Genomic DNA, 15,985 nt, shown 5'->3' on the forward strand with positions numbered 1-15,985 from the left:
ACATGTACTCCCTGTCACTCGCACTCACTACCTGACCTGTACTCCTTGTCACTCGCACTCACTACTGACTTGCACCGGCTACTGTCACTCACACTCACTACCTGACCTGCACGCGCACTGGTCATGCAGTGGGGTACATCCATGCATCAGAAGTATCCCATTGTGATCATACACTGAGATTGTAGTAGGGTCTGAGGTTTCCCCCTTAACCCGTATCCTCCCTCTCTCAGGCTTGCCAGTGACACTCCGGTCCCCGCAGAGCTATAAACTAGTTTGAGTGTAGGTAATTGCTGTAGATGTGTAATCAATGTGTCCCCTGGGGGCCCATAGTATCACCTGGCTGTGATTAAAGGGACGTTGTATCACTTCATCTCCAGCCCAGGCACAATATGCCAAGTGCCAGGTTTGATTGTGTCCCATGTTAACCCTCTCACTGCCAGTCTGATTCCCTCCTGTGGCATGTGGATCCCTCCTGTGGCGTCTGATTCCCTCCTGTGGCGTGTGGATCCCTCCTGTGGCGTGTGGATCCCTCCTGTGGCGTCTGATTCCCTCCTGTGGCGTGTGGATCCCTCCTGTGGCGTGTGGATCCCTCCTGTGGCGTGTGGATCCCTCCTGTGGCGTGTGGATCCCTCCTGTGGCGTGTGGATCCCTCCTGTGGCGTGTGGATCCCTCCTGTGGCGTCTGATTCCCTCCTGTGGCGTGTGGAACCCTCCTGTGGCGTGTGGAACCCTCCTGTGGCGTGTGGAACCCTCCTGTGGCGTGTGGATCCCTCCTGTGGCGTGTGGATCCCTCCTGTGGCGTGTGGATCCCTCTGGTGTCTGATCCTCTGTCTGTGTGTACTGGAATGAAATGATGGAGGATAATGAACTTTCATTGTAATTATGCTGTGAGAATGGAAATAGTTAATGGTACATCGGGGGAGTAGGTCAGTGGCCGGGGGATCTATTGCCTGGTCTGTTGTGAGGGCTGATGTTAATGGGACCTGACAGGAGCAGTGCATGATGGGAAAGTCACCTCACTATTGCCCTCCAGCACCTATTATTCTGGCCATCACATGTCTACTCAATACCCATTCCTCTGCTATTCCAGTAACAACCGAGCATGTTTATCAAACACCCAGCTCTACACCCTCTGCTATTCCAGTAAGGACCGAGCATGTTTATCAAACACCCAGCTCTGCACTCTCTGCTATTCCAGTAAGGACCGAGCATGTTTATCAAACACCCAGCTCTGCACCCTCTGCTATTCCAGTAAGGACCGAGCATGTTTATCAAACACCCAGCTCTGCACCCTCTGCTATTCCAGTAAGGACCGAGCATGTTTATCAAACACCCAGCTCTGATGCCACCACAGGTAGAGCCACAGAAGCTGTCCGTTGGTAACACACAAAGGGGAAATCTTCCAGTGAATGAACATTTAAATTTTGATGCATTCAAATGTAATACACCATCTATGTAAGTGGATCTGTTGCCTTTGTTTTATTAAAGGACGTCACATTATTTATTCACTGGACTTGTGTGTTCATTCGCTGGTTATATCTACACTCTCCTGTTTTTTCTTAACTATTACTGTCATCTTTAAACCAAAAAAATACTTTAAAGTAGACATAGTACTAACAATGGTAAATGTCTAAAAATAGTGTTTATGTTGTATCTTCCACATACATCATCTTCTTAAACATTCATTCACTGGACGAGTCACCCTACATTGGTGTAATGTCGGGGTTATAAAAGGACCCAGCTCCTCTAGGAGCTCTATAGAGCGTGTGTCATGTTACAGTGTCAGATCAGCTTATACCTGTGTGTGCTCGGGTTACATGCAATGTTACATGTCAAATGTGTATATGTTGGTATTTGAGGACCTCCCTGGTGTACACGGTTTGCTCAGTGGCTCTTACTTAATCCTGTCTCTCAATCTTCATGAATATGTTTTTGGCCACCATCACTTATTGTCACACATACGTCAGAGAGACGTAAGATTGCCCTAAGTGACCCAGTCTCGTGGTCATAGAAGTCATTACCGGTGCAAAAATGCCTGTTTTCGCCCTTTCATAATTCAGCCTAAAGACATCTCCAGTATAATGTGGCTGGCATTGGGGAATTAGTGGAGCCTTAAGGGCCAAAAATTCTGTAGATTCAACTCAAAGCACAGCAGTATTTCTATATCAGGCGTACAAGGGCGTCTACTGACACCCACTGAAGTGTCTTATACACAAGGGAGAATACTGTCTGGCTAAGTCCCGTCGGTCCGTCCTGCGTCTCCACCCTTCAGTCCATCGAGAATGCTGCGGCTCAGCTCATCTTCCTCTACTGTCACTCCTCCATAACAGAATTCAGTTCACTTACAAAGCGCTCACCACAACATCTCCCTCATATATCTCTGATCTCCTGTTGAGGTACACCCGCACCTGGCCACTCCACTCTGCCTCTGACCTCCACCTCTAGTCACCTCTCATTACCTCCTCCCACTCCTTCCTCCAAGACATCTCCTGTGCTGCCCCCCCATCTCTGGGCTCCTTGCCCCTCCTCATGCGATGTTCCCCCAATGTACAATCTTTCAGACACTTCTCTTCATTCTCGCCTATCCCACCACCTCTTGGCCATCTTGTCCATCCCCTCATCCTTCTTTGCCCACCATCTCCATTTTATTCCAGTTTCTCCTACTGTCTCTCACCACCCCTCCATTTAGAATGTAAGCTTTAATGGGCAGGGTCCTCTCTACCCTATGTCTCATGTCTGTCTACTGTCCGTCTATCTCGTATGTCCTTGTCATGTCTTTTGCTGCACTCTGTGTGAGTCCCCTACAGCTTTTCCTTTCTTTTTTGTATTCACACTTAACAAGTGTAGCCCTATCATACATAATTATTGCCCCTTAATATAACTCATATTGCCCCCATAATATTATAATACAGTAATATTGCTGCCAACTTAATGTGATGAAAACTAAAATTTACTCCCATAAGTTAATTATAAATAAATGTTGTCCCCATAATCAATAAATAAAAGATTTCCACAATAATTCAGGAGTAAGTGGTGTCTCCTCCAACAGTGTGCCCAATCTCACCTCTCACAACCTCCTTTGTTTTGGCTGTTTTGCTTGCTGCAAAATAATACGTGATATGGTGTTTTGTTAACTGTGGATTCAGCCTGTTTTCTATATTTGGCTTTTAATAAATCCATCAGTTTTGAAACCACCGAGAAAAAAAATAAAATCCACGCTTTAAATTGTAAGCTCCAGTGGTGCAAAGGCTTATGTGAAAGATTAAGCATTTTCTGTACATCGCTGCATGATATGGTGGTGCTATATAAATAATAATTCAAGTGAGCATCTCTGAGGGAAGTTATATTGTTATATATGTAACAATGGCCATAGAGGATACTGCCTGTTCCTCTATATTGTATGTTTGTGTAATCATATTAAATGCTGATAATTATGTAAATGTAACATTTTGTTAGGCGATGGGTTGTTTAGGTTCCACCTCTGTAGCAAACACCCCCTTCAATCATCTCCATTGCACATTGCTGGTGTTTGTATGGGATATCTAGTGGGTGAATTTGTCTAATATTTTCTCCCTCTCTTCTCTCTAGAAGTAAATCTGGATTATCTACACTAGGAAGACCCAGAGCAGTTTCTGCACAATCTCCTGCTCTCGAGCGGCTGTGAGAGAAGACTGTTCTTTTGAAGTGTAGCTTGAAAGGTTGAACGAGACTGGTTTCCTGTGCGTTTCTCTTGAGATCCTGGATTTTTCCTATTTTCATTCTTTATTCCCCACAACTCCTCCTCCAGGTTCCTTCTTCTCTGTCCTTCTTCACATCACCATGTCCTCTGGCCTTCATTCACTAAGCTTCACCCTGCGTTTAAGTTTCCTCCTGGGCTCTGTCTTAGGCTTGAGCTTAGGACTTGAATTCATGGGGCTGCCCAACCAGTGGGCCCGCTACCTGCGTTGGGATGCCAGCACCCGCAGTGACCTCAGCTTCCAGCTCAGGACCAACGTTTCCACCGGCCTTCTGCTCTACTTTGATGATGGAGGTATCTGTGACTTTCTCTGTCTTACTCTGGCAGATGGCAGAGTCCAGCTGCGTTTCAGTATTGATTGTGCCGAAACCATGGTGCTAAGTGACAAGAAGGTCAATGATGGTGGCTGGCACTTCCTGATGGTCAGTCGGAACAGGCTGAGGACCACACTGGTTCTTGATGGAGAAGCTAAACCTGGAGAGGTCCGACCACAGAGGCAGCACATGAATATTGTCAGTGACCTCTTTGTAGGTGGTGTCCCAGCAGATATGCGCTCAGATGCTCTAACTCTCGGCTCTGTCAGGGACCTACCTATGTTCTCCGGATATTTACTTGACCTCGAGTATGGCAACTCAGAGCCTAAGCTATTGGGGAGTCACGGTGCCCGCTTGGATATGGAGGGGCTCTGCACTGATAATCCATGTGAGAATGGAGGAACCTGTCTACTGCTGGATGGGGAACCCACCTGTGACTGTACGGCAACTGGATATGTGGGCAAGTTCTGCTCAGAAGGTAAATGTGGAGGGGGGAAGTGCCCCAAGGGGCGCTGGTGAATAGGAGATAGCTCTGCGCAGATAAGTTGCTGAGTGACTTGGGAGCAGCTCTGAGTGTTGCAGTTGGTGAATTCTAGACAAGCATCGGCCGGCTGCTGGTATTTGTGCATACAGATGCCTCCTCTGACTGGCTGGTGCGTGTTGGGAATCACACTGATTGATACTGTCTATCTTCTTATTTGCTAAGATTTCTGGATACAGAGAAGTGAGATTATCACACAATGTGCACTGGGACGTTATGACCTTTATATGTGGTAATCAGGGAAATGTGAGTGTGATCAGTGGGAGCCGTTATACCCTCACATGTAACTGAGACAAACCCAGAACCCAACACTGACACTCTCTCAGTTATTACAATGCAAATATCCTGTTGCTGCTCCACAAAGACGTAAATTATCAGAGACTCTGGCTGAGCCACAAGGCAAATTAGCCGGGGAGGGGGGGACTGCGTGAGGGCAGCCGGGGAGGGGGGGGGGGACTGCGCGAGGGCAGCCGGGGAGGGGGAGACTGTGCGAGGGCACCCGGGGAGGGGGAGACTGTGCGAGGGCACCCGGGGAGGGACAGACTGTGCGAGGGCACCCGGGGAGGGGGAGACTGTGCGAGGGCACCCGGGGAGGGGGAGACTGTGCGAGGGCACCCGGGGAGGGGGAGACTGCGCGAGGGCAGCCGGGGAGGGGGAGACTGTGCGAGGGCACCCGGGGAGGGACAGACTGCGCGAGGGCAGGCGGGGAGGCATTGTGAAAGCTTTGTATTTATAACATGTGCTCTGGATCCATATTTTAGAGTTTTGTTGGTTATTGAATTCCTTTATAAAAGATTCTCCAAAATACCGATCTGAATCCAAAACCTCATATTAAAATTGATCAGGAGGGCACTAATAGGAAAATGGTACCTGTCATTTTACCTGCTGGGAAGGAGAACTCCCGGTACACTAACATTGTAGAATAATTAGCATTGGCAATATTCAGCCAAACTCAAATCTTGCTTGCAAGATCCTTTGGGGTCTATTTACTAAACTGTGGGTTTGAAAAAGTGGAGATGTTGGAGTCCTGGACCCTGCACCCCTAATTTATGTTACTATTGCACAGTGACCAATGTTCTTTTACGTTTTATTGTCATTATGTTTTAAAGAATTTTGGGCATTGGGTGGAGGGTGTATTTCTGACTGCAAAAGTCAAATAAAAAATTGACCGCAACACGGGTCCTGCAGCCTGGAATGACCATAGCTCCTTTATAGCCGACCCATGCAGACAGTGTTGGAAGTGATACACAAACTTTCACCTCATTTTTACATTATGTTCAAAGTTTATTATGGGACCATTGTTGCTGTTCACCAATCTGAGGTCATAGTTCATCGCTATATTGTACCAAAATTGTATCTCAGCAGCAGCTGAGGGATCCTCCGCCGCTATGGCGAATACTCTCAGAGCGATAAGACTGTACTGAGCATCTGCAGAGCCCGGTAAATGCTGCACTAAAAGGCTGTTACACATAAAAATATAGCAGTAGAAATAATAAGTTATAAGTTCCCTCTTCCGCATAGAAAATAATGTTTCCTTTGGGGTCAGGGCAATAGACCTATATATTTTAATAAACCATCCTTAGATCGTCCCAACAGAACAGGCGTCTCTGCAGTAAGATTGTATTGTACTGAGTGTTAATACTTCTGCTGTAGGTCATGTTATAAGTGACACAAACCTAGCGCTTGTCAGAAAGCGTGTGTACCGGTCCATTCACAACGTTATGTTTTGCCGTCAATGTGCATTTAATAGGCTTTAGGACTCCCAGTTAAACACTTTATAATGGCGCCTTAATAAATCAAACGGTCTATGTGCATTGTATTTCCTAGAAAGTCCAACAAAATCCCCAACATCCCCAGATTTCCTCCGCCGCAGGGGGCTGCAGTGCAATGTATTGACCCGCATTACACATCAATAATCCCCTCCTATCCTGAATTTCTAATCTGTCCAACACACATGACTGAGCACCCGTCCCGATATGGCCTAGATCCTGGGAGGGTCTCGTCTGGACGGCTGATTGCCCCAAATGATCATCCTACAGAAGTAATCGCTCTTGTTTAATGTTCCATTACAGTCTGATGTCTAAGCCATATAGTGCCCATGTACCCTGGGCTGCGGGCACTGCTGAGACTGGGTGCGGCAGGGTGGGATTAGTGACGTGGAGACGTCCAGTATAGTATTATTGGAAGCCCACAGATAATGAGGATTAAGAAATCATCTGTGTACTGTAATGAGGTCACCACCCCCCATCACATGACAGAGGTCTCGCTTCATCTGGTCCCTAGAGGGGAGGGTCATTATACGCCTTGATTAAATGATTTCTGTCTGTTTTCCTCCAGTTAATTACTGCTCTTGAGCACACACTCCATGTGTGAGAGTGACCCCCATACAACTATAACTGCCCATTAATCCCTGACCATCTTATATTGCTAAATCTGCCTGCAAGGTATCATGGGCCTTTCTTACATGTAACAGCGCAGGAATTAGCATCAGAAGAGGTTACATTTGATAAAAGATCAGACTGACTGCTAACTCCACCAGGATCAACAGTTAATTTGCTCTGCTCCTAATACGGCAGGAGGTAAATATTTAATACCCAGGTGACTCTCTGGCCTTTTATTCAAGTTTCCAGTGTGTAATATGATACATCTCGGAGAGTTACACCACGGAGCGCTGTGCAAACAGCTGCTGGGAGGGGGAGAATCGGAACTACCTGTATGTGAGGCCCCGGAATCAGGACAGGGGTTACATACAGAGCCCCCTCCCCACAGTCAAAATAAAACCCTTCCGACTTCTAAGCAGTATTATAAAGGTTGAGTCTGGGTGATGGTTATTAGGTCTTGTATGGATGTAGGACAATGTGTCAGTATTTATCCTCTCCCCTCTGAACAAGGGGTCTCCCCGGGTCACCAGGGAGATGAGATAGAAACTCCATTACCAAGATAAGTGACGCTGCCCCCCCGTTCTAATGGGCCCAGGAAAGTTGCCCCTCTTGCCCCATGACTAGAACGTCCCTGGCACACATTATAGCTGAAAGACAGAAGTAAGAGGGCGACTGTGTTTATTAATAACATTAGTCTGGATGATACTTTGTAGTGATGGGAATGTGTTTACTGGGAAGTAATGAATGACTGTTATATAATGGTTTAATAATATGAAGAATTCCAATATATCCAGAGCAGAGGTCGCCAACTTCCAGCTGTTGTGGAATTATGAGTCAACATGGTCCAGCTGGGACTTGCAGTTCCACAAGAGCTGGATGGCCATGTTACTAGATCTCGATACAGATGATCCTAGAGATCTGAGGATATATTGGGAAGGATTTTGCAGATGCTTACAAGGAAGAGGTTAACGTCCCCCAGCCCACGCCACGCTCATGTTTCCTAATGATGTTTGAACTGGGACAAGAAAACAGGTAAGTGGCCGCCAGGCTGTGTGGGATCAGATGTCTCAGGGAACAGAGGGGATAAAGGTATAACAGGCAGGCAGATTAAATATTTACTCTGTGTGACATATCTATGTTGTCTCTTGTCCTGAACATACAATATACCGACAATGGCCCCCGAGGTGCAGGATGCGTCACATGACAACCGGTAAATGATGCCTTTTATTTTCACTACAAACTCCATTAAAGGGTTAAACTTTTAGAATAATCTGACGAATTATCCTATTATTTACTCTTATTTATTAGAGAAATAAGAACTGGCACACGTACCTAGACATACTGTACTACACCTTCTGATTAATGTATAGATGTCTTCCTGCAACTTTTATTATCATTTATTTCTAGCTTCTTTATGTGCTTTACATCAGCCAAGTAGTTGTATTTCTGGCTGATGTATTTGGATTCAGTTTGGAAAAAAACATAAATCCAGTGTGACCACACATCCAGTTTCCAAACACATCTACCTGCTCTCCCTCATACTTCCTTCACCTCCGCCTACTCACACTCACATCTCCAACACCTCCACCTACTCACACTCACATCTCCGACACCTCCACCTACTCACACATCCCCAACACCTCCACCTACTCACACTCACATCTCCGACAGCTCCACCTACTCACACTCACATCCCCGACACCTCCACCTACTCACACTCACATCTCCGACACCTCCACCTACTCACACATCCCCAACACCTCCACCTACTCACACTCACATCTCCGACAGCTCCACCTACTCACACTCACATCCCCGACACCTCCACCTACTCACACTCACATCCCCAACACCTCCACCTACTCACACTCACATCTCCAACACCTCCACCTACTCACACTCACATCTCCGACAGCTCCACCTACTCACACTCACATCCCCGACACCTCCACCTACTCACACTCACATCTCCGACACCTCCACCTACTCACACATCCCCAACACCTCCACCTACTCACACTCACATCTCCGACAGCTCCACCTACTCACACTCACATCCCCGACACCTCCACCTACTCACACTCACATCCCCAACACCTCCACCTACTCACACTCACATCCCCAACACCTCCACCTACTCACACTCACATCTCCGACACCTCCACCTACTCACACTCACATCTCCGACACCTCCACCTACTCACACTCACATCCCCGACACCTCCACCTACTCACACTCACATCCCCAACACCTCCACCTACTCACACTCACATCTCCGACACCCGCACCTACACACACATCCCCAACACCTCCACCTACTCACACTCACATCCCCAACACCTCCACCTACTCACACTCACATCCCCAACACCTCCACCTACTCACACTCACATCCCCAACACCTCCACCTACTCACACTCACATCCCCAACACCTCCACCTACTCACACTCACATCCCCAACACCTCCACCTACTCACACTCACATCTCCGACACCTCCACCTACTCACACTCACATCCCCGACACCTCCACCTACTCACACTCACATCCCCGACACCTCCACCTACTCACACTCACATCCCCGACACCCGCACCTACACACACTTCCAGCACATTCACACACAAACACTCAAACTCATAAACACACTCGCACTTCCAACACCTCCACGTGCTCAATATAATTAAATGATGATGATGAATGTGGCACTGCTGGGCATGAATTCTCACACAATGTGATGTGTCCTGGCATGAGACCCCCTTACTCTGCTATGTAGGGGTATCTGAGAATCTGTGATATAAATATGCCCCCTAGACAGAGATATTATAAATAATGTCCTTGTAATCACTGAGGCCATTTTAATGTGTATAGAATGGAGAGATCTGACTTGTGTCGTATCTAAGGGCAATGAGAACTCCCGTCTCCGCCTGGATTATGTAAATGCTTTGGTGAAAAACACAAAAGTTTCCCAGAAAAATAAAGCAAAGTAAAAGTTGCAGGAATTAAAGTTGTCTGAATATGGGAAATCTCTTTTAGAAATAATCTGTGCCCAGTGATATTGTGTGTATGACATCTGTACCCCGGACATTAACCACAGTAATACCTGCATTTATATCTCAGTGTTTGGTTATACTAATGATGTTCTCGGGGGAGACATGTCATTATTCCTGAGATAAACATGAATATTTACTAACAGATATTCTTCCAGGTGTGATGCAGACGGATGGAGTGAGGCCCCGATCCATGCACAGTGTCCGTCACTTGCATGTGTGCATGGTGAGGGGGGAGGAGCCTCTAGCGCTGATTGCATGAGATGCCGCCTCCATGCAACGTAACGTAACGTGTGCTCAGTGTTTGACTGTCTCTCTCTTTCTGTTTCCTTCCCTCAATGCCAACTTAGATGCCAATGATATCCCAGGTGAGTGCCTAGACTCTCCACTTGTTGGTCAAGACTTAAATAACCAGTAAAACCCTAAATTGATATTTTCACATATGAACCACAGAGACAAAATAAATTTAGTGTTACCCTGATAGACCACTGCAGCTCTGTTATACTACCCCCTGTTACATATAGGGTCCTATTGGGATCTAATATCCATTATAAAGCTGAGGCTGCAGTCATTTCAGCTGCTGTGACATTACTGCCAGGCCCCAGACCACACATTGCATGTCTGAAAAGCAAGTCCTCCTAGCTGTCAGTCACTGTCTGCCTGTGCAGTTACAGAAACTCCTCCCACAAAACATAAGAAGACTGACTGAGAGCATGGTGGATACATTTAGTATACATTTTTCAATTATTATATGTGTATTACTCTGTGTGTGTGTGTGTATATGTATGTGTGTGTGTGTGTGTGTATATATATATATATATATATATATATATATATATATATATATATATATATATACACACACACATACACATACACACACACACACACACACACACATTAAAAAGCGTCTTTACTTTCTCTTTAAGTACAGGGAATTAATGACTGCTCATTATCTAAGAAGTTATGGAACAGCCACAAGAATAGTGAACAGTTCACTTACTGGTGTTACAGAGATTCTTGTACAATTGCCCAGTGTTTGAGGTACACAAGTCTGCCTACTGCCCCCCACTTGCTGTTTTCCTGACCCTGAACACACAGCTTTCTTGCATGATTTGGAAAGCTGAGAGATAGGTGTGATGAGGAAGCCATACTTGTGTATTAAGTATGTGTCGCCACAATCCCCAGTGTGGGCATTGTACAGCTGGTGTGTAACTCTCTCTCTCTCTCTCTCTCTCTCTCTCTCTCTCTCTCTCTCTCTCGTTCTCTCTCTCCCAAGGCCTGGCCCATCTCATGGTTGATGACCAAGGTACGCTCTCTGCTCTATCTTCTCCCGGATCACTTCTCATATCACCCTGGATCCTCCGTACACTCTATTTCCTCATCTCTTCATTTTTCAGGATCCATCGCAAATATTTCCCATTTCAGACCCCTCTTGGTTTGTGTTTGGTGTTATCACTGGAAGGTGCTTGGGACACATGGAAGTCACTTGCTGTCTCCATAGACCCCACACCTTATAATATTTACCCCACTGCAATGGTGGAAAATTGATCGACAGGTTCTTGGACACAGCACAGATTATTAGGGGGCCAGGGGTGTCCATATTTCCTTTATAACAATTTTAACCTGCACTTAGTAACTAAGCAACTTTCCATTATAACTGTAACTAACCAATTATTAGACATTCTTCAGATATGGGTGAGGGTCCCTCCTTAGTGGGCTACAGACCCATTCTCCCTAGCTAGGGTCTGGCCAGTCAGTAATTTGAATTGTACTGGTCACCTACACCTACTGAGGGCAACTGATTTGTGGGCAGAACAGCCATTAATAAGATTGCTGGAAGTAGTGACATCACTGAGGCATGTGGCTACTTCCTAGTGAGTCATAGGCTGGGTATTAGCCCACAAGATGGCTGCTTCTACTATGTGCAGGAGACGGGTTCACTTTCAAGGCCATTTTTGTGCCAGCAAAACTGAAATGCCCTAAATCTGTGCCGTGGACCTGACCATTGCCGTGCATTTGTCGTGTGCTGTGTTCTTTTTTTTCATTATACATCATTTTAAAGGTGTGTGGGGGATTTTGTGGGGTTATTTAGAAGCATGCTGCAGAAAATGATGTTTCTGACGTGTTCTTTCTCTATATAACCCATCCTTCCTGCTCTCCTGGACTCCCCCTGCTGGCTGTAGGTAGAAGCAAAGGTAGATCACCTGCTTAATACTATACACAGTATATATATATATATATATATATATATATATATATATATATATATATATATATATATATATATATATATATATATATATATATATATATATAATATGTCTTCTACAAGTGTTCATTGTGATTTATCCTGTGTTTCCGTTGTGGATTCTCCCCATGTCTGGTTGTGTGCCATCCTGTCATCAAATGTGCTAAATGTTTTCCATTATTAGTGGACTGATGTCATTATCAGGAAATGTTTATGCTGGAGATGAACGGAATTTTGTGCACTGTATATATAAAGTTGCATTTCACAGAATTTCTAGTCTATGAAGCTGGAGTGATGGCTCTGAGTTCACTCGTTACGCTGTGTGGTTGGGTGAGGGTAGGACTGTGAACACTTTATACTGAAATGTGTTAAATTTTGCACTCAAATGTGGAATAAGGGAACATTTTATAAACTGTTTTTAAAGTTTCTGTACCAGTAGTGTATGCATAACAGTAATATATAATGTTTGTGCTTGGAGAGAAGACTAAATAGTCACTTATACCACTGGCTCCTGAACAGGATATAGAGACAGAGATGGGTCAAGCTGTATCGTTGGAGTTTGGGGACATGGGTGTAGAGGATGGGTCTGTAAAGGAATGGAGTTGCTGAGTCTATGAAGACCGAAGGAAGGTAGGACTATAGAGCAGCAGGGTTTGTCGGATGGTAGAGATGGAGGGAGTGTCGGGCTATAGAGCAGCAGAGGTTGTCGGATGGTAGAGATGGAGGGAGTGTCGGGCTATAGGGTCGCAGGGGTTGTCGGATGGTAGAGATGAAGGGCGAGTCGTACTATAGAGCAGCAGGGGTTGTTGGATGGTAGAGATGGAGGGTGTGTCGTACTATAGAGCAGCAGGGGTTGTCGGATGGTAGAGATGGAGGGAGTGTCGGGCTATACAGCAGCAGGGGTTGTCGGATGGTAGAGATGGAGGGAGTGTCGGGCTATAGAGTAGAGTAGCAGGGGTTGTCGGATGGTAGAGATGGAGGGAGTGTCGGGCTATACAGCAGCAGGGGTTGTCAGATAGTAGAGATGGAGGGAGTGTCGGGCTATAGAGTAGCAGGGGTTGTCAGATGGTAGAGATGGAGGGAGTGTCAGGCTATAGAGTAGCAGGGGTTGTCAGATGGTAGAGATGGAGGGAGTGTCGGGCTATAGAGCAGCAGGGGTTGTCGGATGGTAGAGATGGAGGGAGTGTCGGGCTATAGAGCAGCAGGGGTTGTCGGATGGTAGAGATGGAGGGAGTGTCGGGCTATAGGGTCGCAGGGGTTGTCGGATGGTAGAGATGAAGGGCGAGTCGTACTATAGAGCAGCAGGGGTTGTTGGATGGTAGAGATGGAGGGTGTGTCGTACTATAGAGCAGCAGGGGTTGTCGGGTTGTAGAGATGGAGGGAGTGTCGGGCTATACAGCAGCAGGGGTTGTCGGATGGTAGAGATGGAGGGAGTGTCGGGCTATAGAGTAGCAGGGGTTGTCAGATGGTAGAGATGGAGGGAGTGTCAGGCTATAGAGTAGCAGGGGTTGTCAGATGGTAGAGATGGAGGGAGTGTCGGGCTATACAGCAGCAGGGGTTGTCGGATGGTAGAGATGGAGGGAGTGTCGGGCTATAGAGCAGCAGGGGTTGTCGGATGGTAGAGATGGAGGGAGTGTCGGGCTATAGAGCAGCAGGGGTTGTCGAGATGGAGGGAGTGACGGGCTATACAGCAGCAGGGGTTGTCGAGATGGAGGGAGTGTCGGGCTATAGAGCAGCAGGGGTTGTCGGATGGTAGAGATGGAGGGAGTGTCGGGCTATACAGCAGCAGGGGTTGTCGGATGGTAGAGATGGAGGGAGTGTCGGGCTATACAGCAGCAGGGTTCTTGCTGTGTCTGTAAAGATGGGGAATTGGGGGCATTCTATAGGAGTATGAGCTACATGTATAATGTGATGGGACTGTGTTTACAATCATAGTGACATAATGTAGACTGTTGTGTACATTCTAATTCAAGTTACCCTCAATACTTTGGTTCGTGTATTAGATATGTGTAGTTGACTCTTCTGCTGGCTTTACGGAGCTGGGTACAGACACGTTTTCTTTTTGCTGATTGTCTGCATTGCTAAACTATGGAAATGGATTAATTGTTTTTCTGCAACTTTTAGGGCACTCAGTCAGTGGTCTCCGCAATCTTGGTACCATGAACCCTGAGGAAATGGGGGGGGGGCTGTCTAGTAACCCTCACTAGACGACTGTGTTCTGGTTTCTGTGATCAGCGCTGTTCCTGTAAGATCCTACATTTGTTATTATTGTACATTTGCGATATAGAGACGAGCCCCTGACTCCTGCATGAAGGTGACCGCAGTGTAGACAGAATCCGCTGGGTCTGGAGCAGGTGTTCCTCTCAGACACACGCCCTGGGGCAGCTAAACACTTCTAATCATTTACATAAGGATATGACTGTGGCAATTTGCTTGCAAATGAGCCCCCCCCAATGTACACACTGTGCTGAGAGGGGGGGGCCCCATCTACTACACCTTAACCCCCACCGTGCTGGATAAATACTGCTCTACACCGTCTATAGACCTGATATATGTTACATGTGTGTTACATGGTGCCTGATTATACCTCTGTATGTTGTCACACAGAGCACGCTTAGTACTACAGGTACACAGGTCTAATACACAGATAGGGGACAACTAAAGGAAGACGGCCTAATACATAGTCTAATATGCAGAGAGGTTGGTCTAATACACAGTGGGGAGAATGCTACAGAGCGACAGCACTATGTATCATATATATGACATGTGTATACCATATATGTACCACATATGATTCGTATAATCTACACTTCAAAAACATGCTAGTAGATTAATTGGCTGCTATTTAAGTGACCCATGTCTGTGTTTCTCTGTGTCTGTGTGTGTCTGTGTTTCTCTGTGTCTGTGTGTGTCTGTGTTTCTCTGTTTCTGTGTGTGTCTGTGTTTCTCTGTGTCTGTGTGTGTCTGTGTTTCTCTGTCTCTGTGTCTGTGTGTGTGTGTGTCTGTCTGTATATTAGGGAACGTAGACTGTAAGCTCCAATGTGGCAGGGACTGATGTGAATGAGTTCTCTGTACAGCGCTGCGGAATTAGTGGTGCTATATAAATTGATGATGATGATGATGTACCATATGTATACCGTATATGTACTTTATATGTACTCAGAAACTGGTGATTCCCGCCGAGTGTCACAACAAATATTTTGTAAGGAGATGGACTCATAGATGGCAAATGATGCTTTTTTCATTTTTTTTTGTTCACTGAAAATTGTTATCTAATAAATTAATCTTTGTCCTTTTACATGAACTTACTGACTTTGCTTTTATTACAGTAGTTTAATATTACTGGTCATGAAAAATCAGCTGTAACATTGCTATTATAAATGCAAAAAGTGTGTGAATGATGTAATAGACAGGGAGTGGCGGTCAGCTACAGAGAGGACGGTGTAATAAACAGACAAGGGATGGAGAATATAGAGACAACGGTGTCGTAGATTAGGATGTGCTGGGAGGGTATAGAAGACCTGGGTGGGGAAGAGAAGGATGGATATTGTTAGAGGACGATGTAATACATGGGAATCTGGTGGCTATAGAGAGGACGGTGTAATAAGCAGAGAAGGGGCAGAAACCTACATAATTGTTATATACAGGGAATGGTCAGATGGATATAGAGAAAGGATGGTGTAATAGACAGGGAAGGGACAGATGGCTATAGAG

General features: G+C 46.0%; 1 protein-coding gene across 9 annotated transcripts in view; it reads left to right on the forward strand.

Annotated features, from left to right (window-relative positions):
* The window catches only part of NRXN3 (neurexin 3), a 334,121-nt gene that overhangs the window by 15,646 nt on the left and 302,490 nt on the right, over positions 1–15,985 (forward strand). For all 9 annotated transcript variants that reach the window (XM_075192094.1, XM_075192097.1, XM_075192090.1 and 6 more), the window contains exon 2: positions 3,588–4,527. In XM_075192094.1, the coding sequence (XP_075048195.1) occupies positions 3,819–4,527 (709 nt within the window). In that variant the 5' untranslated portion in view covers positions 3,588–3,818. The remainder of the gene's footprint in view (positions 1–3,587; positions 4,528–15,985) is intronic.

This window comes from Mixophyes fleayi, chromosome 12 (genome assembly GCF_038048845.1).
Source record: "Mixophyes fleayi isolate aMixFle1 chromosome 12, aMixFle1.hap1, whole genome shotgun sequence".
NCBI classification, from domain to species: Eukaryota; Metazoa; Chordata; class Amphibia; order Anura; family Limnodynastidae; genus Mixophyes; species Mixophyes fleayi.